At 44.9% G+C, this 25000-nt stretch overlaps 3 protein-coding genes across 4 annotated transcripts in view; 2 read left to right on the plus strand and 1 right to left on the minus strand.

Annotated features, from left to right (window-relative positions):
- The window catches only part of LOC143275580 (uncharacterized), a 26584-nt gene extending 22028 nt beyond the window's left edge, over positions 1-4556 (plus strand). For both annotated transcript variants that reach the window (XM_076579784.1, XM_076579783.1), the window contains exon 7: positions 1050-4556. In XM_076579784.1, coding sequence (XP_076435899.1) covers positions 1050-3939 — 2890 coding nt within the window. In that variant the 3' untranslated portion in view covers positions 3940-4556. The remainder of the gene's footprint in view (positions 1-1049) is intronic.
- On the plus strand, positions 4419-7630 carry LOC143275490 (uncharacterized; the record flags this gene model as incomplete). The annotated part of the gene is made up of 1 exon (XM_076579640.1): positions 4419-7630. A coding segment is annotated over one exon (1245 nt), but the record flags the coding sequence as incomplete, so codon positions are not given.
- A 557-nt stretch (positions 7631-8187) lies between these two features.
- LOC143275424 (uncharacterized) lies at positions 8188-15931 on the minus strand. Its single transcript, XM_076579506.1, has 3 exons — positions 15841-15931; positions 13126-13254; positions 8188-12081 (listed from the first exon to the last, which is right to left on the minus strand). The coding sequence occupies exons 2-3, from the start codon at positions 13252-13254 to the stop codon at positions 11764-11766; spliced, it is 447 nt and encodes a 148-aa protein (XP_076435621.1). The 5' UTR covers positions 15841-15931; the 3' UTR covers positions 8188-11763.
- Positions 15932-25000: the final 9069 nt, after the last annotated feature.

Raw genomic sequence — 25000 nt, forward strand, 5'->3', positions numbered from 1 at the left:
CTCACTCACTCACTCACTCACTCATTCTCTCTCTACTGTCTTCTATAAAGTGGAAGATCATTTTTCAGGTTTTGGTGCTTTTGATTCCTCTCCCGCCGCCGCCCCCCCCCCCTCCACCCCCACCCCCTCTGATATGAGCAAATGCTTTAGTCAGTAAACCATTTGTCTTGTCTCGTCTTGTCTTGTTCTCTCTCTCTCTCTCTCTAATTCACTCTCTACTGTCTTCTATAAAGTGGAAGAACATTTCAGGTTTTGGTGCTTTTGATTCACCCCCTCCCTCCTCTGATATGAGCAAATGCTTTTGTCAGTAGACCATTATTTTGTCTTGTCTTGTCTTTTCTTGTCCCCCCCCCCTCTCTCTCTCTCTCTCTCTCTCTCTCTCTACTGTCTTCTATAAAGTGGAAGAACATTTTTTAGGTTTTGGTGCTTTTGATTCACCCCCCTCCCTGATATGAGCAAATGCTTTAGTCAGTAAACCATTTGTCTCGTCTTGTCTTGTCCTCTCTCTCTCTCTCTCTCTCTCCCTCTCTCTCTCTCCCTCCCTCTCTCTCCCTCTCTCCCTCTCCCTCTCTCCCTCTCTCTCCCTCTCTCTCCCTCCCTCTCTCCTCCCCCCCTCTCTCTCTCTCTCCCTCCCTCCCTCCCTCCTCCACCCCCCTCTCTCTCTCTCCCTCCCTCCCCCCCCTCCTCCACCCCCCCCCCTCTCTCTCTCTCTCTTCTTTCTTTCCTGATCTAGGAATTATTTGTGCATGTACGTATGTTGTTCATCTTTTTTCTTTTACTTTTTTTTTTTTCATTTTTTTCATTTTGGTGACAGTTTGAAAATTATTCATATAATGTTATGCCTTTGTATTGAGTATACTTATTTTCCCTTTTCAGGAGGGCAGGATGAAAACAAGCCATTTGTGCTTATTCCTCTCTTCTTCTTTTTTTCCTCAATTAAAAAAAATGTTCGTTCGTTCTTTCTCTCTCTCACACTGCTCTCACCCACCCCACGTTTTTATTTTATTGTTTATTTTATTTTATTATTTTTTTAATGTGTCCACCCCCAGGAAAGGCAGCATCGACGTCATCTACATCCTCCGCCCAAAGCACAGACCGGGGACCCAGCAGTCGGCCCAGTTCGCGGACTTCGTCAAGCGGGTGCTCAGTTACCTGAAGGGCAGGCTGAAGGAGAGCGGGAGGCTGGGGCCCCTCCTCAGCATCATTCCCACGCTGGACTGTCCTGCCGTGCCTGTTGAGGCTTCTTTGGGGGCCTCGGACTGTCGGACGGTCTCTGTTTCTCCAGCTTCCTCTGCTGTCCTCCCTGTGGACAAGTCCAGCGGTTCTGAGTCTGGTGGCTCTTCTGACGCTACTTCTTCTCCTTCTCCTTCTTCTTCTGCTGCTGGCGATTCTGGAACTCTCAGCACTGCCGGCAGTTCTGGTGTTGGTGTTGTTCCTGCTTCTTCTTCTAGTGTTTCCTTAGTTGTTGGTGCGACTAGTCTGGTGACTCGTTCTTCCGGTGTCTCCACTCCTGGTGCAACTAGTTTGATCTCTAGCTCATCCACAGCGTCCCCTGCTGGTACTAGTCTGGTGTCTAGCTCTTCCGGTGTCTCCACTCCTGGTGCGACTAGTCTGGTAACTAGTTCTTCCGGTGTTCCCTCTCTTGGTCCAACCAGTTTTGCTCCTGGCGGCGTTGGTACAAATTCGGTTTCTTCTTCCGGTACTGTTGCTCCAGATTCTTCGCCTTCTGCTACTGCTACTGCTGCTACTGCTGTTGTTGCATCGTCTTACCTGAGTTCTGCGTCTTCCCCGTTGATGCCTAGCACAACAAACGTAGTGGTGATGATGTCCTCAGCGTTGTTGACGTCTTCTGGAGGGTCTTCTGATGTGTCTTCAACAATTTCGCCGACTCCCACCGCGTCGGCCGTGTCTGGTGTCCCTGTGCTCAGCAGTTCACTTCCGGGTTCTTCCTCGCTGCAGAGCTCCTCACCAGAGCGGCAGAGTACGACGAAACAGACTGATGCCCTCACAAGCGCCACAGCCGGGACTCTGACTTCACGTGTTTCTGAAACTTCCACGGCTGTCATTGCACCGACAGCAACGGACTTCGCAACTGCTGCTTTCCGTCCTGCATCATCAACGACGGATGTTGTCGCGTCGTCACAATTTTCCGCGACCGTCGCCACACCCGCTGCAAGCGTATCAGTAGCAACGCCTGCTGCATCAGGCACGGCCGTCGCGTCAGCGTTAGCTAGCTCTGCCGTTACTCCAACAGCAGACGCGGTTTCGTCAGTTGTGTCTGCCGTGTCATCGGTGACGTCACCGACGGGGCTTGGGTCTTGGGTGGTAGCTGCGTCATCTGTTGCGGGAAGATCTGACGCAGCGACAGTTCAGCTTTCAGCTGCTTCGAGCGGACATGTTTCGCAGTCAGGGATAATGACGTCCATGGTCACACCCTCGGCACACGTTTCTTCGTCACTGACGTCATCTTCGTCTGTTGATGTCACAGCGGGCATTGCTTCATCAACACCTTCATCGGTGTCAGACATTGCATCACCAGTTGTGTCTACACCGTCTGTTTCACTGACAACAGATGCTTCACTGACAACAGATGCAGCCTCACCAGTAATGCCTACACCGTCTGTTTCGCTGACAACAGATGGAGAGTCACCAGTAATGTCTACACCGTCTGTTTCGCTGACAACAGATGCAGCGTCACCAGTAATGTCTACACCGTCTGTTTCGCTGACAACAGATGGAGAGTCACCAGTAATGCCTACGCCGTCTGTTTCGCTGACAACAGATGGAGAGTCACCAGTAATGCCTACGCCGTCTGTTTCGCTGACAACAGATGCAGCCTCACCAGTAATGCCTACGCCGTCTGTTTCGCTGACAACAGATGCAGCGTCACCAGTAATGTCTACACCGTCTGTTTCGCTGACAACAGATGGAACGTCACCAGTAATGTCTACACCGTCTGTTTCACTGACAACAGATGCAGCGTCACCAGTAATGTCTACACCGTCTGTTTCGCTGACAACAGATGCAGCGTCACCAGTAATGCCTACACCGTCTGTTTCAATGACAACAGATGCAGCGTCACCAGTAATGTCTACACTGTCTGTTTCAATGACAACAGATGGAACGTCACCAGTAATGTCTACACTGTCTGTTTCAATGACAGCAGATGCAGCGTCACCAGTAATGTCTACACTGTCTGTTTCAATGACAACAGATGCAGCGTCACCAGTAATGTCTACACCGTCTGTTTCACTGACAACAGATGCAGCGTCACCAGTAATGTCTACACCGTCTGTTTCAATGACAACAGATGCAGCGTCACCAGTAATGCCTACACCGTCTGTTTCGCTGACAACAGATGGAACGTCACCAGTAATGTCTACACCGTCTGTTTCGCTGACAACAGATGGAACGTCACCAGTAATGTCTACACTGTCTGTTTCAATGACAACAGATGCAGCGTCACCAGTAATGCCTACGCCATCTCTTCCACCATCACCAGCGTCATCAACAGAAATCTCCATGTCCACCACCACCGCCGCCACAGAACCGACAGCAAACGTTACAACGTCAGAAGTCATGGCACCCACCACCTCCCCCACCCCTCCATCGGCAACGGACGTTGCGTCAGTCTCTGCGTCGACAGAATCAGCAGCGGGGTACGTGTCAGAAATATCACCCACATCCACCGCTCCTACCTCGGCGTCGCACACAGTGACTGTCCACCCGTCTATCCCAACAGCAACAGGTAGGAGCTCGTCAACGATACTCACATCGTCTCTACCACCACCCACCCCAACAGGTCCTGCTTCGCCTGTATTGCCGACAGCATCATCCCCGCCGACTGAAGACTACAGCCTAACCTCCCATCTTCGAATGAGTCAGCACCATCTTCTGTCATCTCCGCATCTGCTGTCACACGAACGACATACCTTGTAACGCCAACGCCAACACTTGCGTCAAAAACAGACGTAACAGCAGTCGGTTCTTCTTCTGTCGCTTCAACTACCAACGTGGCATCGTCAGTGATGTACACACCCGGTGTAGCAGCGTCACCGACTGAAGAGACAACCGTCCTTGCGTCTGTTCCGTCAGTCTTGGTGTCCGGCCGTTCGTCTGTCACGCCGACGACGATCATCGCATCGTCAGTGATGTCTTCATCTTCCGCTGCACCGGCATCGACGGACACGACATCGTGAGTCACAGCAGCACCAGTGACGGACACCACATCGTCTGTGACACCCACGGCATGCAGCGTAGCACTTGCAACAAGCGTGACAGCTGTTGTTGTTGTGGGGTTTTTTTTCCCGTCAGTTGCACCATCATCAACCACGGAAGCTGAATCGTCTGTCTGCAGTGTCAGTCTCCATCACTGCTGCCCTAACGACATAGATATGGGATGATGTGAGTGATGTCATTATCGTCCTGTTGCATCAACAACAGATGTGTCCACCTCTTCCTCCTCCTCCTCCTCCTCCTCCTCATCATCATCATCATCATCATCCGCTGCATCAACAACAGACGTGTCGTCATCGTCATCTGTTGCATCAACATCAGACGCGTCATCATTATCATGCTCTGCTGCATCAACAACACATGTGTCATCATCTTCATCTGTTGCATCAACGACAGACGTGTCATCTTCATCATCTGTTGCATCAACATCAGACGCGTCATCATTATCATGCTCTGTTGCATCAACAACACATGTGTCATCATCATCATCTGTTGCATCAACGACAGACGTGTCATCTTCATCATCTGTTGCATCAACATCAGACGCGTCATCATTATCATGCTCTGTTGCATCAACAACATATGTGTCGTCATCATCATCATCCTCTGTTGCATCAACAACATATGTGTCGTCATCATCATCATCCTCTGTTGCATCAACAACATATGTGTCGTCATCATCATCATCCTCTGTTGCATCAACAACAGATGTCATCATCATCATCATCATCTATCGCATCAACAACAGATGTCATCATCATCATCATCATCTATCGCATCAACAACAGATGCCAGCAACAGCCATCTCTCTTTTGCTGCTTCCACCAGTGACCACCATTGCTGTTGCTACGCCATTCACATTCTTTGTCCACACACTCTCTCCCTCTGTCTCTCTCTGTCTCTCTCTCTCTGGCTCTCGCTGTGTCTCCCTCTCTCTGTCTCTGTCTCTGTCTCTCTCTCTCTCTCTCTCTCTCTGTCTGTCTGTCTGTCTGTTTCACTCTGTCTGTCTGTCTCTCTCTCGCTCTGTTTCTCTCTCTGTCTCTCTGTCTGTCTGTCTGTCTGTCTCCCTCTCTCTCTCTCCCACCAATGTCCCATCATTATTCAGTGTGTGTGTGTGTGTGTGTGTCCGTGCGTGCGTGCGTGCGTGCGTGCGAGTCCTTGCGTATGTTTGTGCAATCGCACGTATGTGTTGGTGTTTATGTGCGTCTGTGCGTGCGTGCAGGCGCGTACGCTTGGTTACGTACTTGGCATCAATGTCTTGTGTGTCCATCATGTCGGGGGCTCGTGTATTTTTTTTAATGTGTAGTGTTGGATCTGGGCGCTTTTGTTTGTGCTTCCATGTCTGTGAAACTGCATGTTTGCTGCATAATCTGGCGTGCGAGCGTGCGCGCGTGTGTGTGTGTGTGTGCGCGCGTGTGTACATGTAAGTGTGAGTAAGTGTGTGTGCATGCGTGCCTGTATGTCAGTTTACATTTATTTGCTTATTTGTTATTTATTCATTATCATTATAGTAGTCTGTTTATCTCTTCTTCTTTTTTTATGTTGTCCGTGTGTTTGTTTATTTATTTATTTATTCATTTATTTATCTATCTATTTATTTATGTATTTATTTGTGTATTCATTTATACACTGATTTAATGATGTATCCATTGTGCATTCTTTCTTTTTTTTTTTCCTAAAGCGCGTTGGGTTATGCTGCTGGTCAGGCATCTGCTTAGCAGATGTGGTGTAGCGTATATGGATTTATCCGAACGCAGTGACGCCTCCTTGAGTACCTGACCTGAACTGAACTGAACTGTACTGAACTGTACTGAGCATCAATCTTCTTTTGCTTTCACTTCAGTTTCTTGATTTCTATACAACTAGTCACTATATATTTTGAAGGTTATCTCTCTCCATAGGAACGGCGAAAGAGACGACGTTAACAGCGTTTCACCCCAATTACAACCATCAAAATATTACAAGCGGAAGGGTCTTATACTGAAGAGGTGAATGTTGACAAAGAATACCACAATTCTGACGACGGAAGCTAAAGGTTGGGTCATTCAGACACCCACTGGACATCCGAGGGGTCTGTGTAGAGGAGAAGAGAGGACTGGCCGTACTGAGTGAGTTATGCTGACAATTCTTGAGAATGATTTTTATACAGTTTGTCTGTCGGGTTGTTTGTCTGTCTGTCTGTGTGTGTGCTTCTTTCACTTTCTCCTCTGTGCGTATACGAGCGTTTATATGCGTGCGTGTGTGTGCGTGCGTGCGAACGCGCGTGTGTGCATATGCATTGAATGTTTATATGTTCATGTGTGTTTGGGAATTGAGTGTGCGTGTGTGTGTGTGTGCGTGTGTTGAATGTGTGTGTTTGTGTATTGAATGTGTGTGTGTGTGTGTGTGTGTGCGTGCGTGTGTCTGTGTATATACGTGTGTGTGCGTCTGAGTACTTTTTTTTTTTTTTTTTTTTTTTTTTTTGTTACTTTTACTTTTGCACATGTGCATAAATATAACATCTATTTTTGTCGCTTTTTTTTTTTTGTTTTTTTTTGGAATATTGCAAAATAAATGTTAATTTTATATGTGTTATATGTAATGGTTATATCATATCCTGATGCAATGCATATGGTGCCATAGGCGTGAATTATTTTATTATAAACGAGTAGGGATAATGAAAACGTTGTGGTGATAATTATGATCATAGTTATGACGACTTAATGATGATCGTCATTAAATGAAGGTATCTTTCTTGTTGGTTTGCTAACGTTCATATTGTTGTTGTCGTCGTTAATGATGATGATAATAATGCAAAAGCTTTTGCTGTTATTAGTTGGAACGTGTCGAAAATTGTACTTCATTTCAAAGCGCTCTCTCTCTCTCTCTCTCTCTCTCTCTCTCTCTCTCTCTCTCTCTCTCCCTTAAGTGTTTCCAAGTATTGCATATTTTCTTGGTTTAAACTGACTGAAGGGTTCAGAGAAAAAATATATAGTTTTTTGTTGTTGTTGTTGTTGTTTTGAAGCTAAAATACATGAATTTATGTTGTTGCCCCCTTGTCAAAAGACCTTTCTTGGCAATGACAATAAATAATTCCAGTTCCAGTTTCTCTCTCTCTCTCTCTCTCTCTCTCTCTCTCTCTCTCTCTTTGTTTATTGTTGAGATGTTGAAATATCGAAATATATGATACCTGCACGTGGTGAAACAGTTTTGCAAGCGATTTTCCTGATACATATATTTCTTCTTCTTCTTCTTCTTCTTCTATACAGATATTTCAGTTTGTTTATTTACGTATTACGTCGATTCAGAGTTAAAGAGTTGTGTATTGGTGACTGTGTATTAGTAATTAAGCGATTCTTTCCCCCTTGATTAGTGCTTTGCATTACGTTTACTAATTACAGAGTCCGAACCCTGATTAAAAGCTTCTGATTATCTTTTGTCAGTTAGTGTGCTTTTGCCCGTTGGTTTTGATTTGGGTTTTTGTTTTTTTGTTTTGTTTTGTTTTGTTTTTGTTGTTGTTGGTATGTTTTGTTGTTGTCTGTTTTGTTTTGTTTGTTTTTTGTTGGTTTTTTTTTTGTTTTGTTTTTTTTTGTTTTTTTTTTGGGGGGGTTGTGTGGTTGTTTGGAAGATGAATTGCTCCACTCCCATTCCCACACCTACACTCATACCCACACTCACACCCACAACCCATACCCACACCCACACACATACCCACACATACACACCCACACACACACCCATACCGACATCCATACCCACACACACACACACACATATACCCACGCCCACAAGCCACACCCACACCCACACACATACCCACACACACATACCCACACCCACATCCACACACCCACACCCACACACCCCTACACATACACAACCACATCCACAACCCACACCCACACCCACAACCACAACCACACCCAAAATGATATAAAATTACACAATAAAAACACGAAAACATGAGCGGTTTTTACTTCTTCTTCTTTAATGACACAGCCAAGGCAAAACTTAGCACGAAACAACGCTACATTGTGAAGATTTCCTTGGCTTCCTGACTGAACAAATCACATTCCCGTATTTTCAGCATCACCGCTACAGCTGCTAACGCTATATCTTCTTCGTTCATGGGCTGCAACTCCCACGTTCACTCGTATGTACACGGGTGGGCTTTTACGTGTATCATTATTTTACCCCGCCATTATGGTAGCCATCCTCCGTTTTCGGGGGGGTGCATGCTGGGTATGTTCTTGTTTCCTTAACCCACCGAATGCTGACATGGATTAAAGGGTCATTAACTTGCGTGTTTGATCTTCTGCGTGCGTATACACACGAAGGGTGTTCAGGCACTAACTAAACAGGTCTGCACGTTGACCTGGGAGTTCGGAAAAAAAATCTCCACCCTTTACCCACCAGGCGCCGTTACCGAGATTCGAACCCGGGACCCTCAGACTGAAAGTCGAACGCTTTAAGTTAACCAGTCGGCTGCTGCGCCCGTCAAACCGTGGGTTCAAACCCTGATCACTGGTGAACCCCGGATCAGAAGTGCAACGCCTGGTAGATGTTGCTACATCGTCCCTGTATCATTATCCATATAATCATTATCATATGGATCAAAAGCCAAACCAGTTTATTTCATTTCTGTTCAGTTCAGTTACTTAAGGAGGCATCACAGAGTTCGGACAAAGTCTGTGTACGTTGCAAACCTATCTACTAAGCAGATGCCTGACCAGCAGCATAAGCCAACCCGCTCAGTCAAGTCTTGAGGGGAAAAAACGTAAAGGGATACATAAACTAATAAATGGATAAGTCATCAAATTAATGAATAAATCATTCAAAATAAATAAGCACATAAATCTATAAAATAAAATAAAAAATAAGACAACAACAATGAAGGAATAAACAAGCAAATAAATGTAAATAAATACACAGACACGCACGCAAAGTGGAGTAACGGCCTAGAGGTAACGCGTTCGCCTAGGAAGCGAGAGAATCTGAGCGCGCTGGTTCGAATCACGGCTCAGCCGCCGATATTTTCTCCCCTTCCACTAGACCTTGAGTGGTGGTCTGGACGCTAGTCATTCGGATGAGACGATAAACCGAGGTCCCTGTGTACAGCATGTACTTAGCGCACGTAAAAGAACCCACGGCAACAAAAAGGGTTGTACCTGGCAAAATTCTGTAGGCAAATCCACTGCGAAAGGAAAAACAAATAAAACTGTAGGCAGGAAAAAAAGGGGGTGTGGGGTGGAGGGGTGGCGCTGTAGTGTAGCGACGCGCTCTCCCTGGGGAGAGCAGCCGGAATTTCACAAAGAGAAATCTGTTGTGATAACAAGAAATACAAATACAAAAACCAGTTGTGCTGTGGTGTCACCTCAGTGCGGTTCATGGTAACACACATAATGGCCAGACACATACTGCCCTGTAGGGGAAGCGGGATTAGGACAAAAAAAAATAATCAATAATCAAAACATTGTATGCACTACTCCTGTAGATTATTATTTGAAAAGAGGTTCATGTGGGGACCTACAATAAACAACCAACTGGACTATTCAACACATAAGTAGCTAACTTCAAAAAAGAACAGTTTGAAACAAATAACTTTTTCCCTTTATTTCTAATATCAAAGATTACAGTATTTGGTCCGCGGGCAGAGATGGGTTCGAGATAGAAAGGAAGGGAGGTAAATGATGATGAAGAGAAGGGGTGGAGAGGGAGAGAATATGGGCGTGTGTGGGGGATGGGAGGGAACGTGTGTGTGTGTGTGTGTGTGTGCGTGTGTGTGTGACTGCCTATCTATCTATGCCTTTTAAAAGTGAAAACCGACTTTATTCAAACCCTGCCACACATTTTATTAACATTTTCCAGTAGTACAAATAGTAGCACAAGATTTCTTCCCCCTGTTCTAATCAACATACAAAGCTACACAATTCTCAGAATCTATCATGGACAGGAACAGAAAATAACATTTATTCTAAACCTCTTATTGATTATACAGATCCCATGAACATTGTACGTATTCTAATACATCAATTTCCCCTTAGATTCTATGGGATATCGATAACAATAGTATCATACCTACAATTTTTTAGATAGATTTTTAAATTAGGGATGATTTGTGTGTGTTTTCTCTGGTTTTATTTTCCTGTAATATTTCAGTGAAGAAGCTGCTCGAAGCTACTTTATAAAATCTCTGTCTTTTTGACTCACTTGTGTAAACAAAGTGAGTCTATGTTTTAACCCGGTGTTCGGTTGTCTCTCTGTGTGTATGTCTGTGTGTCTGTGTGTCCGTGGTGAACTTTAACATTGACATTTTCTCTGCAAATACTTTGTCATTTGACACCAAATTAGGCATAAAAATAGGAAAAATTCAGTTCTTTCCAGTCATCTTGTTTACAACAATATTGCACCTCTGGGATGGGCACAAAAAAATAAAAAATGAAGCCTAATTGTATGCAAACTGCAATTACTGTTATATTTATATTTTTTGCATTCTCTAAACTTGGCACTTTGACCTCTTATTCTGACACAACAACAAGAGGAGTCATTATTATCATTTTTTGTTCAAACAGGAACTTCTTTTGCTAAGCATGGAATTTTTATTTATTTTGCAAACGTTTTGGTGCAGATAGTTAAAAAAAAAGGGAAAATACTCTGTAATTAATGCTAGGGGACTTAATTTATCACAAGTGAGTCTTGAAGGCCTTGCCTCTCTTGTTTTAAGTTCGTTTGCACTACAAAAAAAAATCTAACTTCAGAACACACTGATAACTCACCTATAGACTGAATCAATGGCTTGTTGTAACGGCAAAGTTGTACTGAAACTTAATCTCGAGTACGGTAAAAACCCACTGCTTGATTACATCAGTGACATGTCTCTTAAGAGTGAACGTATACTTCAACGGCACTTAAACAAAATGAACCAAATAAAACTTCCCCTGGACATACTGAATCAACGGCTTGTGTAAATTGTATGTTTGCATTATTCATAACATAATGCACTTAAATTTTCACCTTTAGGCTACATTTTCAACTGGTGTTAAACATTTCTGTAAAGGGGGCTACATTTTTTTAACTTCTGGTGTTCAACGTTTCTGTAAAGTGTGTTACATTTTCAACCTCTGATGTTAAACATTTCTGTAAGGTGGGCTACAATTTTCAACTTCTGATGTTAAACATTTCTGTAAAGCGGGCTACATTTTCAACTTCTGGTGCTAAACTTCTTCTTCTTCTGCGTTCGTGGGCTGCAACTCCTACGTTCACTCGTGTGTACATGAGTGGGACTTTTACGGGTATGACCGTTTTTACCCGGCCATGTAGTCAGCCATACTCCGTTTTCGGGGGTGGATGTTAAACATTTCTGAAAAGTCAAATAGCAAAACAACCAGCTGTGTGTGTATACATTATGATGTTTGGGGTTTGTTTTTGTTTTTTTTTTTTTTGTTTTTGTTTTTACGAAAACACAGAAGCAAGATTCGCAGTCATAAACAGAAATCCTGTTCTTGTTATTTTTTCTTCTTCTAACTTTCCATACACTCCACCCAGATCTCAACAGATCGTCGTAGTTGGAATGGGCGTGGTGGTAGTCGTGAAAATACCTGGCGTTGTCGTTGGCATCGGAGTAGTGGTGGTGGTGGTGGTAGTAGTCGTCGTGGTGGTTGGTGGCGGTGTGGTGGTGGTGGTGGTTGTGGGAGTGGTGGTGGTGGTAGGGGTTGTTGTGGTGGTGGTGGAGGAGGTGGTGGTGGTGGTGGTTGTGGTTGTGAGGTCGCCGTTGGGAAGGCGACCGATCTTGGCGAAGCAGGTGGCGACCTCGACCATGTAGAGCTTGAGCAGGTACAGCAGCTGCTCCAAGGTCATCCCTTTCGCCTGCAAGGCGTACAGTACGGTCAGCATCGTCAGGGTCGTCGTCTTCTTCGTCATCGTCATCGTCATCGTCAGAGTCGTTGTGTGTGTGTGTGTGTGTGTGTGTGTGTGTGTGTGTGTGTGTGTGTGTGTGTGTCTGTGTGTGTGTGTGTGTGTGTTTGTTTGCGCGTATTAACAGGTGCATGCTTGTGTGTGTGTGTGTGTGTGTGTGTGTGTCTGTGTCTGTGTGTGTATGTGTGTCTGTGTGTCTGTGTCTGTGGTGTGTGTCTGTGCGTGTGAGTGTGAGTGTGTGTGTTCACGCGCATTAACAGGTGCATGATTGTGTGTGTGTGTGTCTGTGTCTGTGTGTCTGTGTGTTTATGTGTGTTTGTGTGTCTGTAACTGTGCGTGAGGGGAGGGGGGAAGAGGTAGGTTGGTAGGTAGAAGATAGATTGACAGACTGACGTACAGACAGACAGACAAACAAACAGAGAGACCGAGAGACAGATCGACAGACAGAATGACAGAATGCCAGACAGAGACAGACACAGGGATAGAGAGAGACAAACAGAGACACAAAGAGAGAAACAGAGACAGAGAGACCGAGAGAGACAGACAGACAGACAAGCAGACAGACAGAAACAGAGGCAGACGGCCACATGGACACAAAGACAGACAGAGAGAGAGAGAGAGAGAGAGAGATGGAGGGAGGGAGAAAGAGATACAGACAGACAAACAAACAGACAGAAACAGAGACAGACGGACACATGGACACAGAGACAGACAGAGACACAGATAGACACACAGAGAGTCAGAGAAAGAGAGAGAGAGGGAGGGAGAGATACAGACAGACAAGCAGACAGACAAAAACAGAGACAGACGGACACATGGAGACATAGACAGAAGAGAGAGAGAGGGAGGGAGGGAGAGAGAGATACAGACAGACAAGCAGACAGACAGAAACAGAAACAGACGGACACAGAGACACAGAGACACAGACACAGAGAGAGACACAGAGAGAGAGGGACACAGAGAGAGACAGAAAGAGACAGAGACAGAGAGACTGACCTGTTTCCAGGCATCAGGGCCAATCATCGGGCGGGATCCGGTCACCTTCTTGCTGAGGTCGACACAGCGCTGAAGCAAGGCGGCTTGTTCCTTGATGGGTACCATCACCAGGTTGATGGCTTTCTCCATCTGTAACATTGGGCAGGAGGACGGTTTGTATGTGTGTGTGTGGCAGGGGGGGGGGGGGGGGGGTATTGTATCACTCTTTCTAATTGGCACAACAGATTTCTCTCTGTGTGAAATTCGGGCTGCTCTCCCCAGGGAGAACGCATCGCTACACCTACAGCGCCATCCTTCTTTTTTTTTTCTTTTTTTTCCTACGTGCAGTTTTATTTGTTTTTTCCTATCGAAGTGGATTTTTCTACAGAATTTTGCCAGGAACATCCCTTTTGTTTGCCGTGGGTTCTTTTAGTTGCGCTAAGTGCATGCTAGCACACGGGACCTCGGTTTATCGTCTCATCCGAATGACTAAGCGTCCAGACCACCACTCAAGGTCTAGTGGAGAGGGAGAAAATATCGGCGGCTGAGCCGCGATTCGAACCAGCGCACTCAGATTCTCTTGCTTCCTAGGCGGACGCGTTACCTCTAGGCCATCACTCCGGGGTGGGGGGGGGGGGGGAGGGGGGGGGGGGGGGGGACAGCAGTGGGTGAGACGATAAACCGTGCTCCCGTGTGCAGCATGCACTTTGCGCACGTAAAAGAACCACACGGCAACAAAAAGTGTTGACCCTGGCAAAATTCTGTAGAGAAATCCACTTCGATAGGAAAACAAAAAAAAAATCGCAGGCAGAATAAATAATAAGATGATAAATGGGTGGCGCTGTCAGTGTAGCGACGCGCTCTCCCTGAGTGGGGAGAGCAGCCCGAATTTCATACAGAGAAATCTGTTTGAGACAAACAGTAAATATAATACAATACAATACCATTCAATGCAATACAATACCCAGGAACCATCCCCAACTCCGACTGTCCTAAAACCCTCTTGGCCGAGAGAGTGGGGATGTAACTTGGGCAAGACACTCTCCACTATAATCAAAGTCTAGCCCAGATAGTCGGGACAGCAGTTGCCTCCTCTGCTGTTCTGATGGTCATAGTCGGACACGACTGACTATCATAGTTCAAACACAATGCAATACCATACTGTACAATACCATACCAGATCAATGCAACACAGTTCAATAAAATAGAACACTATAGAATAAAACAGATTGCCATAGAGACAGAGACACAGAGAGAGAGAGACACACACACACAGAGCGAGAGACAGACAGACAGACAGACACACACACACACACACACACACACACACACACACACACACACATACAGAGAGAGACAGAGACAGAGAGACAGTGAGAGAGACACAGAGAGAGAGAGAGAGAGAGAGATGTCATAGAATGTAGTACCATCACACGACATGAAATAATATCCAAGCAGAATTATCAAATCTTTCACACACACACACAAAGAGAGAGAGAGAGAGAGAGAGAGAGAGAGAGAGAGTTTTTTTCAATTTTCAGATTTCAGAATGTTATTCAGTTGGGCCAAAGCCCGATCTGAAGGGGTTGTGAACTATAATAAGTACATCATATTTTGCAACAAAAAAGAAATGGCAACATATAAATATATACAAATCTTATCTCCCATATGCACACACACTCACGTCATGAGGAAACTGCAACAACAACAAAAAACAAAAATCGACATACGTACACACACACACACACACACACACACACACACACACACACACACACACACACACACACACTGTATATATGCAAACATATATAAGTATACACCTAAACTCAAGTACCTGCACATGAACCAATGTACAAATACTCACAACCATAGGTACACATTATGCACACATAAACATACATGTATGTATTCAAGATACAGCAATTTCTATAATTAGTTTAGGTAAATAGCAAGATTCCGAACTGTGTGTTGATTTCTAGAAGCCAAGAGAAGATGAAGTCGACAATCAGAAAGATTTCTATCATATTTACGATGTATGAACTGGTGTCTTAAGTCCTCAAAAGCAGGACAACCAAATACGAAATGGACTTCATCATCAGTTGTATTCATACACATGGGACATTTCAGTGTATTATTTACAGTACATTTCTTATCACGAAGACGATGCACAGCTGAGGCAGAAGTACAAAAACGAAATCCTGTGAGAGCATATCTTATAAATCTATTTAAATCCATCATCACGAGAGAGAGAGAGAGAGAGAGAGAGAGAGAGAGGAGGGAGGGAGACAGACAGACAGACAGAGACAGACAGAGAGACAGTGAGAGAGACAGAGACAGTGAGAGACAGAGAGAAACGGAGAGAGAGATGTCATAGAATGTAGTACCATCACACGACATGAAATGATACCCAAGCAGAATTATCAAATCTCTCTCTCTCACACACACACACAAAGAGAGAGAGAGAGAGGAGAGGGGAGAGAGAGGGGGGAGAGAGAGGAGGGAGAGAGAGGGGGGATGGAGGGGGGGAGAGAGAGTGGGGGGGGAGAGAGAGAGAAAGGAGGGAGGGAGAGAGACAGACAGACAGAGACAGAGAGAGACTGACAAAGACAGAAAGTGGCAAAGCCAGATAGACGAACGACCACAAACCAGTGAACAGAACAGAAGAGTACAACAACAACAACAACAACAACAAAAACAAGCATTGTTTCTCACACACACACACACCCCTCTAACCTTAGTACAGTTGACAAGCTTGACTTTCAACTCAGTGTAGACAGCGCGAAGTCTTGTCAGATCATGCCTGTAACTCTGACGGAAAAACCGCTTCTCCCTCCCCCTCCCCCTCCTCCTCCTCCTCCTCCTTCTGTCGTCACCACCCAAAAACAGCCACCACGGAATGTTGGGAGCTTTTGGTGGAGGAGCAACGGTGTACTTGGGAAGTGCGTTCACGTTCCATCCAATCCGTTCGTAGCATTTGACAGCGACTGCGCGGATTCTCTGAATCTCACGAATATAAGCTTGTGCATTATTTGTGTTGGAGGTCCAGCGTTTCCGACCAGAGTGTTCTACGACGTCGTCGTATCCGTCGTCAACTTCCGTTTCCGCCTGCGTTTGAAGATGCGCGTGTCTTTGATTTTGGTTGGACTTCCGTTTTGTTAGTGTTACCGCTTTGGTGTGTGAGTTATCTTTTCCTGACTGGAAACTGACTTCCGGATTTTCTGCTTCTGCTGCTGCTGCTACGGGCGGTGTGGAATTTGTGAGCGAAAATCGTGGCTAAGATGACACAGCATGTCACGTTTAATGATAAAGCTTTCTTCATCACGAGCATGATGTATCAGCAGCAAAGTTTTTGTTGGCTACTGGAGTTTTCACAAGTTTTTATTATTTATTTTTTATGCCGCAGTTATCCCTGTGAAATTTTTGTAACTTGAAAGCCTTTTTTGTAGCTGTTTTTGTGTGTTTTTGTGTGTGTGTGTGTGTGTGTTATTTCATTGTTTGGCTTCAGCTGGGTTGTTTTGGTTGTGTTTTTTTGTGTGTTTTTTTGTTTGTTGGTTGGTTTTTTGTTGTTTTTTTTGGGTTGTTGTTTTTTTGCAAAGGCTTTCCCGTTGTCGGGACCGTCGCGAGCTAAGCTATGAGGAGAGAACGGCGACAAAGAGATAAATACGTCCTTTTTATACGCGGGACAGTTATTAATTTGGGGAGAGGCAACATTTGGAATGTGTCCATTGTGGTGATAGTGACTTGTTGCGATACAGATCGTCTGACATGGCTCAGGGCTATACCAGATTCTGTCGTAGATAGAGGACGTTCATGTCTGTCTGCCACGAAATTGTTATAGTAGTAGTAGTAGTAATAGTAGTAGTAGTAGTTGCTGTTGTTGTTGCTGTCGTTGTATTATTATTATTATTACTATTATCATTGTTACTATTATTATCATTATTATCATTATCACCACTGTTATTATTCTTATCATCATCATTATCATCATCATCATCATCATTATTATTATTATTATTATCACCACCACCATCATCATCATCATTATTATTATTATTATCATTATCATTATCATTATCATCATCATCATCATTATTATTATCATTATCATTATTATCATCATCATCATCATTATTATTATTATCATTATTATTATCATCATCATCATCATTATCATCATCATCATCATCATCATCATTATTATTATCTATGTTGATGAGGTTTTCTATGGTTGGTGATGGGCCGCCTGGCTGGTTGCAAGTATTGCCTGCCTGAGTGTTTAACTAATCTGGTTTGGTTTGGTTGTTGCTGGGGTTTGTTGTTGTTGTTGTTGTTGTTGTTTTTCGGGGGTGTAGGGGAAGGGGTGGGGGGAGGTTGTTTTTGTTGTTGTTGTTTTCTTTCTGTCTTTTTCCGTTTGTTTTTGATTTCTTGCGCTGCATTTTTCTTTGTATTGGTCGCTGTATTGTGCGTTGTTTTGTTCGCTTGCTCGGTTATGTATTTACTGGAAGGGAGCCAGTCATTGATTCCTTGTTGTCCGGCATATACTACAACCATTGTTTATTCATTCCAGAAAACACAAAGTTAAAGAACTGATAATTATGAATGCTGATGTCATGTCAACATTGATATGAAAACTGATGCCAACATTGATGTGGATATTGATGTGTGTGTGTGTGTATGTGTGCGCGCGCATGCGCTCGCACGCACACACACACACACACACACACACACACACACACAACACAACACACACGCACGTGTTTCCAACCGAAGGCCATGGTTATTACTTTGTCGCGTGTCATGTCATGTCATGTCGTGTCGCGTCGTGTGTGCTATAATAAAAATCTGCTAGGCCTTGGGGGCCTAACAAACCCTCCCACCACCCCCACACCCCCCCACCCCAGCCCCCCGACCCCCCCACCCCCCAGGCCAGCCCCCAGGTCGTCACAGAAGCAACGAGGGAACGCTGCGGAAAGTTCGTATCGAATAGTGACTGTCAGCCTGCATGGATTGTATCGTAACGTATTGTAGTGTTGACGTTACCTTTATTGCGTAACAACAACACACAGCACACAGATTTCTGTGCGCGTCAAAGCCCTGCTGTTCTGCTATCTTCCCTCCCTGCGGGAAGGGCGCGATGTCAAGCCCTGGGCCACTCATATTATATTTGTGTATTTGTATTTGTATTTCTTTTTTTATCACAACAGATTTCTCTGTGTGAAATTCGGGCTGCTCTTCTCCCCAGGGAGAGCGCGTCGCTACACTACAGCGCCACCCCCCACCCCCCCCACCCCCACCCCCAACCCCACCCATCCTCCTTTTTTTCTGCGTGCAGTTTTATTTGTTTTTCCTATCGAAATGGATTTTTCTACAGAATTTTGCCAGGAACAACCGTTTTGTTGCCGTGGGTTCTTTTACGTGCGCCAAGTGCATGCTGTACACGAGACCTCGGTTTATCGCCTCATCCGAATGACTAGCGTCCAGACCAGCACTTAAGGTCTAGTGGAGGGGGAGAAAATATCGGCGGCTGAGCCGTGATTCGAACCAGTGCGCTCAAGATTCTCTCGCTTCCTAGGCGGACGTGTTACTTCTTGGCCATCACTTCACACACACACACACACACATATATATATATATATATATATATATATGTGTGTGTGTGTGTGTGTGTGTGTGTGTGTGTGTGAAAACTATGTGTATATATATATATATATATATGTGTGTGTGTGTGTGTGTGTGTGTGTGTGTGTGTGTGTGTGTGTGTGTGTAAAAACTGAAAGTGTGGTTGGATTCCAAGAGAGAAAGGAATACTGGATCACTGATGTTGCATATACTCACTTTCTCTCTCTCTCCTCACACCAACAGCAGGGCCGCATGGAGTGGTTTTTATAGAGTGTTTACTTTTACTTTACAATAAACATAGATAAGCAGTACATACACTAAGCAGTTCACCCTACTTTGCAACAGCAACTTGAAGCAACACACAGCCCTACATCAAGCAACACACAGTAAAAAGTTCACCCTACGCCTAAAGCAGCACACAGTAAAAAGTTCACCCTACGCCTAAAGCAGCACACAGTAAAAAGTTCACCCTACGCCAAAAGCAACAAACAGTAAAAAGTTCACCCTACGCCTAAAGCAGCACACAGTAAAAAGTTCACCCTACGCCTAAAGCAGCACACCTGGAACACAAACACAAAATCAAAACCCTGGTCAGAAACAATTTCAGAATACCCTGGACATCACTGACATGAAAGGCCTATACGTTCTCATCACCTTTCATCACATGTCAACAGTATTCACTCCTCTCACACATAGATCTGTGTGAGGTAAAACAAGCTTCATTAAGCTTACCTGCCACCAACGGTGACATACAATACTGTGCACAAAACATATCACTGACCAATACAACCCTGTGTTGAACTCATGTTACCCATCATTCAATTTAACTGTGTGTTGCCATTATCAAACAAATCTCCTCTTTGTCTTCACAAGGTATCCCACTGACACAAGTACATGTAAGGAAATCATTACTTCCAACATATCTCTGGTAAACAGCAATGTGCAACAACATAGCACTGACCCTCAGTGCTCTCCTTGTTAATCAACTCATTATCCACATTACAATGTGCTTTCCCACTTTGTCTGAACAAAATAAACCACTGACACATAGCACAACTCCTACATGTTATCACAACCACCACCAAGTCAAACATGTGTTCCACAACACTTGCTGTTACCCCCATGTGCAATCAGGCGACCAATATCCTGAACCGCCTGCATGCAGGATTGGAACTGCGGCTTCCAGTGACATCTTCCACCTGCCGTTTTCGCCCCTTTCCCATCGCTACAGGGCTTGGAATAGTTGGTGGCGCGGACGTGGACGTGTCCTTCAAGCCTGCGCAATGGAATTTTTAGGTGGAGTGCAGTGTGCGCAGTACTGGCCCCACCCTTTACACCCGTGGTTCATCTGCCATAGCCTAGCAAGCTGGGACGGTGACAGTGTGGTCCTCAGGTCGTAGGTTTTATATCAGACTGTCCTTGTCCTAGCCTCTGGCTCAAAAACCTTCCTCGGAGGCACGGGGGCGCGGCTACTGAAAGTCGGGACATGGCCATGGACCCAGGGTCAATGCATGTCGAGACTGTCCTGCATTCCTTAGCACTTCATGGGTTTTACTTCAGACTTTTCCTTGTCTTAGATGGACTGCCTTCCCGGGCTGTCGAGCTCCATCTGCCCGCATGTGACAGGTAGCACAGGGTTACATGGTACCTGTGGCAGGTAGAGACCTGACCTGACATTGCACACACACATGAAATATCCTCGACACACACTGACAATGTATATATATATATATTGCACGCACGCGCGCGCACACACACACACACACACACACACACACACAGAGTCACTCACATAAACACACACACACACACACACACACACATACATACATTACTTTATTACTTGAAGAGTTGCAAACACAGAAGGGTAACAGTCAATCGTGATATTGTGTCTAGTTCCTCACACACACACACACACACACACACACATATATATATATATATATATATATATATCCAAAAATCCAGAACTATTATAGACAACCCTGCCTGTTCAAATTTCACTCTCGCATGATAGAACTCGTTTGATAAGTCAATTATCCATGATTAATTCATCCACAAAGGAACACTCCGATTAAACTTTAACATCCATGCCAGTCTTGTTTGATAAGTCAATTATCCATGATTAATTCATCCTTTATCCATGATTAATTCATCCACAAAGGAACACTCCTATTAAACTTTAACATCCATGCCAGTCTCGTTTGATAAGTCAATTATCCATGATTAATTCATCCACAAAGGAACACTCCGATTAGACTTTAACATCCATGCCAGTCTTGTTTGATAAGTCAATTATCCATGATTAATTCATCCTTTATCCATGATTAATTCATCCACAAAAGAACACTCTGATTAAACTTTAACATCCATGCCAGTCTCGTTTGATAAGTCAATTATCCATGATTAATTCATCCACAAAGGAACACTCCGATTAGACTTTAACATCCATGCGAGTCTCGTTTGATAAGTCAATTATCCATGATTAATTCATCCACAAAGGAACACTCCGATTAGACTTTAACATCCATGCGAGTCTCGTTTGATAAGTCAATTATCCATGATTAATTCATCCACAAAGGAACACTCCGATTAGACTTTAACATCCATGCCAGTCTCGTTTGATAAGTCAATTATCCATGATTAATTCATCCTTTATCCATGATTAATTCATCCACAAAGGAACACTCCTATTAAACTTTAACATCCATGCCAGTCTCGTTTGATAAGTCAATTATCCATGATTAATTCATCCTTTATCCATGATTAATTCATCCACAAAGGAACACTCCGATTAGACTTTAACATCCATGCCAGTCTCGTTTGATAAGTCAATTATCCATGATTAATTCATCCACAAAGGAACACTCCGATTAAACTTTAACATCCATGCCAGTCTCGTTTGATAAATCAATTACCCATGTTTAATTCATCCACAAAGGAACGCATTATCACGCAACTGGCAAATTACTTATTTACAGGTACAAAACTTTCATACTATCTAGAATTAAGTAATGTAATGTGTAGTTGAGTGACTGCATGCTTGTTCATCGTGAGTGAGAAACGCTGGCAAATTGTTGATTTTGCTGTTTATTTACACTTCTGTAATGTTTGTTTATTCCACCCCTTCACGAGGGGATATGGCTTGTATTGGATACAACATCTGACAGGCACAATAGCCGAATGGTTAAAGCGTTGGACTTTCAATCTGAGGGTCCCGGGTTCGAATCTCAGTGACGGCACCTGGTGGGTAAAGGGTGGAGATTTTTTCGATCTCCCAGGTCAACATTATGTGCAGACCTACTTAGTGCCTGAACCCCCTTCGTGTGTATATGCACGCAGAAGATCAAATTCGCACGTTAAAGATCCTGTAATCCATGTCAGCGTTCAGTGGGTTATGGAAACAAGAACACACCCAGCATACACACTCCAGAAACCGGAGTATGGCTGCCTACATGGTGGGATAAAAACGGTCATACACGTAAAAGCCCGCTCGTGTACATACGAGTGAACGTGGGAGTTGCAGCCCACGAGCGCAGAAGAAGGATACAACATCCGTGTGTATGTGTTGGGGGTCCAGAGGGGTGGGGCGGGCGGGGGTGGCGGGCAGGGGGGCGAGAGGGGGGGGGGGTGTCTATCCATCCATAGAGTCTGAGGGCTGAAGAGACCAGGAGTTACTCAGCAGGGAAGGGCTGACGTCATCGCCGGAAGCGCCGTCATAGTAGGCACGGACCTTGCACATGACCTGAAACAGAAGGCCAGGAAGTGGAGTGAGAGGGGGGTTAGGGTGGGGGTGTGGGGTGGGAGTACGGGCAAGGGGGAGGAGAGGATGGGGTGTGAAGAGGTCAGTTATCTCTCCCCCCAACCCCTCCCCCCTCCTCCGCCCCCCCCACACACACACAACAGACACCACACCACACACACACACACACCACATCACAACACAACTCAAACAACACAACACCCACCAACCCACCCACACACACACACACACACCACCACCACCACCACCACCACACCACAACACAACGCCCACCCACACACCTCCACACACCCCCACACAACAACCTACCGTTCCGCCTTGGGGCAGGTCCTGACGCGTGGTGTAAGCGTGCCTCTGATTGGCTGAGAGGACCGAGCTCAGCCCCGCCACCTCGTGCTTATCCACCAGCCACGTGACCTCGAAGCGCGCGCTGGGCTCGTGAGTGTGGGACTCCACCGTGCACATGAGCATGTCCCCCATGCCGCTGAGAGTCGGGGAGCTGCTGAGGACTGGGTGGGTGGTGGTGGGGCGTTGGGGTATGGAGAGAGAGAGAGATTCAGATGATTTATTCATTAAGGCCATAGTCCTATATTAAAGGGGGGTGGGGGGGGGGGGGTGCGGAGGGGCGGGGGGGCGATAACAACATTGTTACGTGTTACCAGAACTATATTATTTGTATTGTATTTGTATTTCTCTTTTTATCACAACAGATAAGGTCTATAGTGGAGGGGGTAGAAAAAATACTGGCGGCTGCCGGTGTGATTCGAACCAGTGCGCTCAGGTTCTCTCGCTTCCTATGCGGACGCGTTACCTCTAGGCCATCACTGCACACGTTCAGGACCAGTTTCAGTTTCAGTTTCACTTTCTCAAGGAGGTGTCACTGCGTTCGGACAAATCCATACACGCTACACCACATCTGTTGAGCAGATGCCTGACCAGCAGCATAACCCAACGCGCTTAGTCAGGCCTTGAGTGCATGCTTACATATTTGTGTACCTATGAAAGTGGATTTCATTTTACGTAATTTCGCCAGAGGACAACACTCTCGTTGCCATGGGTTCTTTTTCAGTGCGCCAAGTGCGTGCTGCACACGGGACCTCGGTTTTTCGTCTCATCCGAAAGACTAGACGCTCAGTTTGATTTTCCAGTCAAACTTAGGAGAAAGGGCGAGAGCGGGATTCGAACCCACACCCTCACGGACTCTCTGTATTGGCAGCTGAGCGTCTTAACCATTCTGCCACCTTCCTCCTTCAGGACCAATAAAGATGCAGGGCGGATTTGCCTTGAGATTCACATTGCTTTGTCCCACCTCGCCTACCTGCCAGTCCTGTTAAGCCTACAGAGTTATTATCATTACTACTGTTATTATCATCATCATCATCAGTTATCATCATCATCATTATTAGCTATTAACGTCCAAGTTTTAGTTTCAGTAGCTCAGGAGGCCGCGGTCACTGCGTTCGGACAAATCCATATACGCTACACCACATCTGCCAAGCAGATGCCTGACCAGCAGCGTAACCCAACGCGCTTAGTCAGGCCTTGAAAAAAAAAGGGGGGTGAATAAATAATAGATAAATACATAAAAAGAAGAACTACTACTACTAATAATAATAATATGTATAAGGCGCAAAAACTTGATGAAGTCAACTATAAGCGTACATAAATAAATAAATAAATGATAATTTTTTTTAAAGTAATAATAAGAAGAAGAACGTCCAACTGAAGCAACCTAAATTCCTGAAGCTATATACACGGTATGTTTCGTGTATATTGCAATGAGAAAACGGAGTATGGTTGCCAACATGGCGGGGTAAATAAATAAATTTAAAAAAAACAAACGGTCATACACGTAAAATGTTACATGTCTGTCTGAGTGTGTATGTGTGTGCATCTGAAATCTGATTAAATGACACAGGAAACGAATGACGAGCGCCCAGTGGCAGCCGTCAGTCGGCTCTACCCAGGTAGGCAGCCTGTGGTGCAAATGTCCCCGTGTATGTAAAGCGCTTAGAGCTTGGTCTCTGACCGAGGGTAGGCGCTATATAAGTATCCACATCAATCAATCAATCAATGAGGAATGAAGTATGACATAAATAACAGTGATTTTGACCTTTGCAATCCACTCAGAGTAAGTAAATTATGGAAAAACTGCCTGAAAAACCACCGTCAAAACCCCATACAAACCTGATAACGACATGCACACTTTCCTGTACAGCCTGCCGGAAACCGTGTGATGTTATTTTTTTTTTCTTTCATGTAAAGCGCCCTGAGCTCTTTGAGCTATTACAAACGGTAAATGGTTCATGGCATTTAAGTATTCTATGCTATTCCATTTCCGCATGAACACACAGGCGGCCTTACCAGGTGACTGCTTGGATGAATCGACAGCATCATCATGAGTCCAGTGTGTGGAGTTTGCTGACGTATTACAGCTCTTTGTTGCGTCATCGTTTTTGACGTCACCGTCACGGTAACACACGTTGTCAATGAGGCAAAATTGGGTCTGTA

The sequence above is a fragment of the Babylonia areolata genome, chromosome 30 (genome assembly GCF_041734735.1).
Source record: "Babylonia areolata isolate BAREFJ2019XMU chromosome 30, ASM4173473v1, whole genome shotgun sequence".
Classification (NCBI taxonomy): domain Eukaryota; kingdom Metazoa; phylum Mollusca; class Gastropoda; order Neogastropoda; family Buccinidae; genus Babylonia; species Babylonia areolata.

What these genes read in the sequence shown, in the direction of transcription:
- LOC143275424 (XM_076579506.1), bottom strand. Translation starts at nt 13,254, where the DNA reads ATGGAGAAAGCCATCAACCTGGTGATGGTACCCATCAAGGAACAAGCC. An exon ending in GCCCTGATGCCTGGAAACAG is followed by an intron (nt 12,082 to 13,125) that starts GTCAGTCTCTCT and finishes TACGCCTTGCAG; the next exon opens with GCGAAAGGGATGACCTTGGA.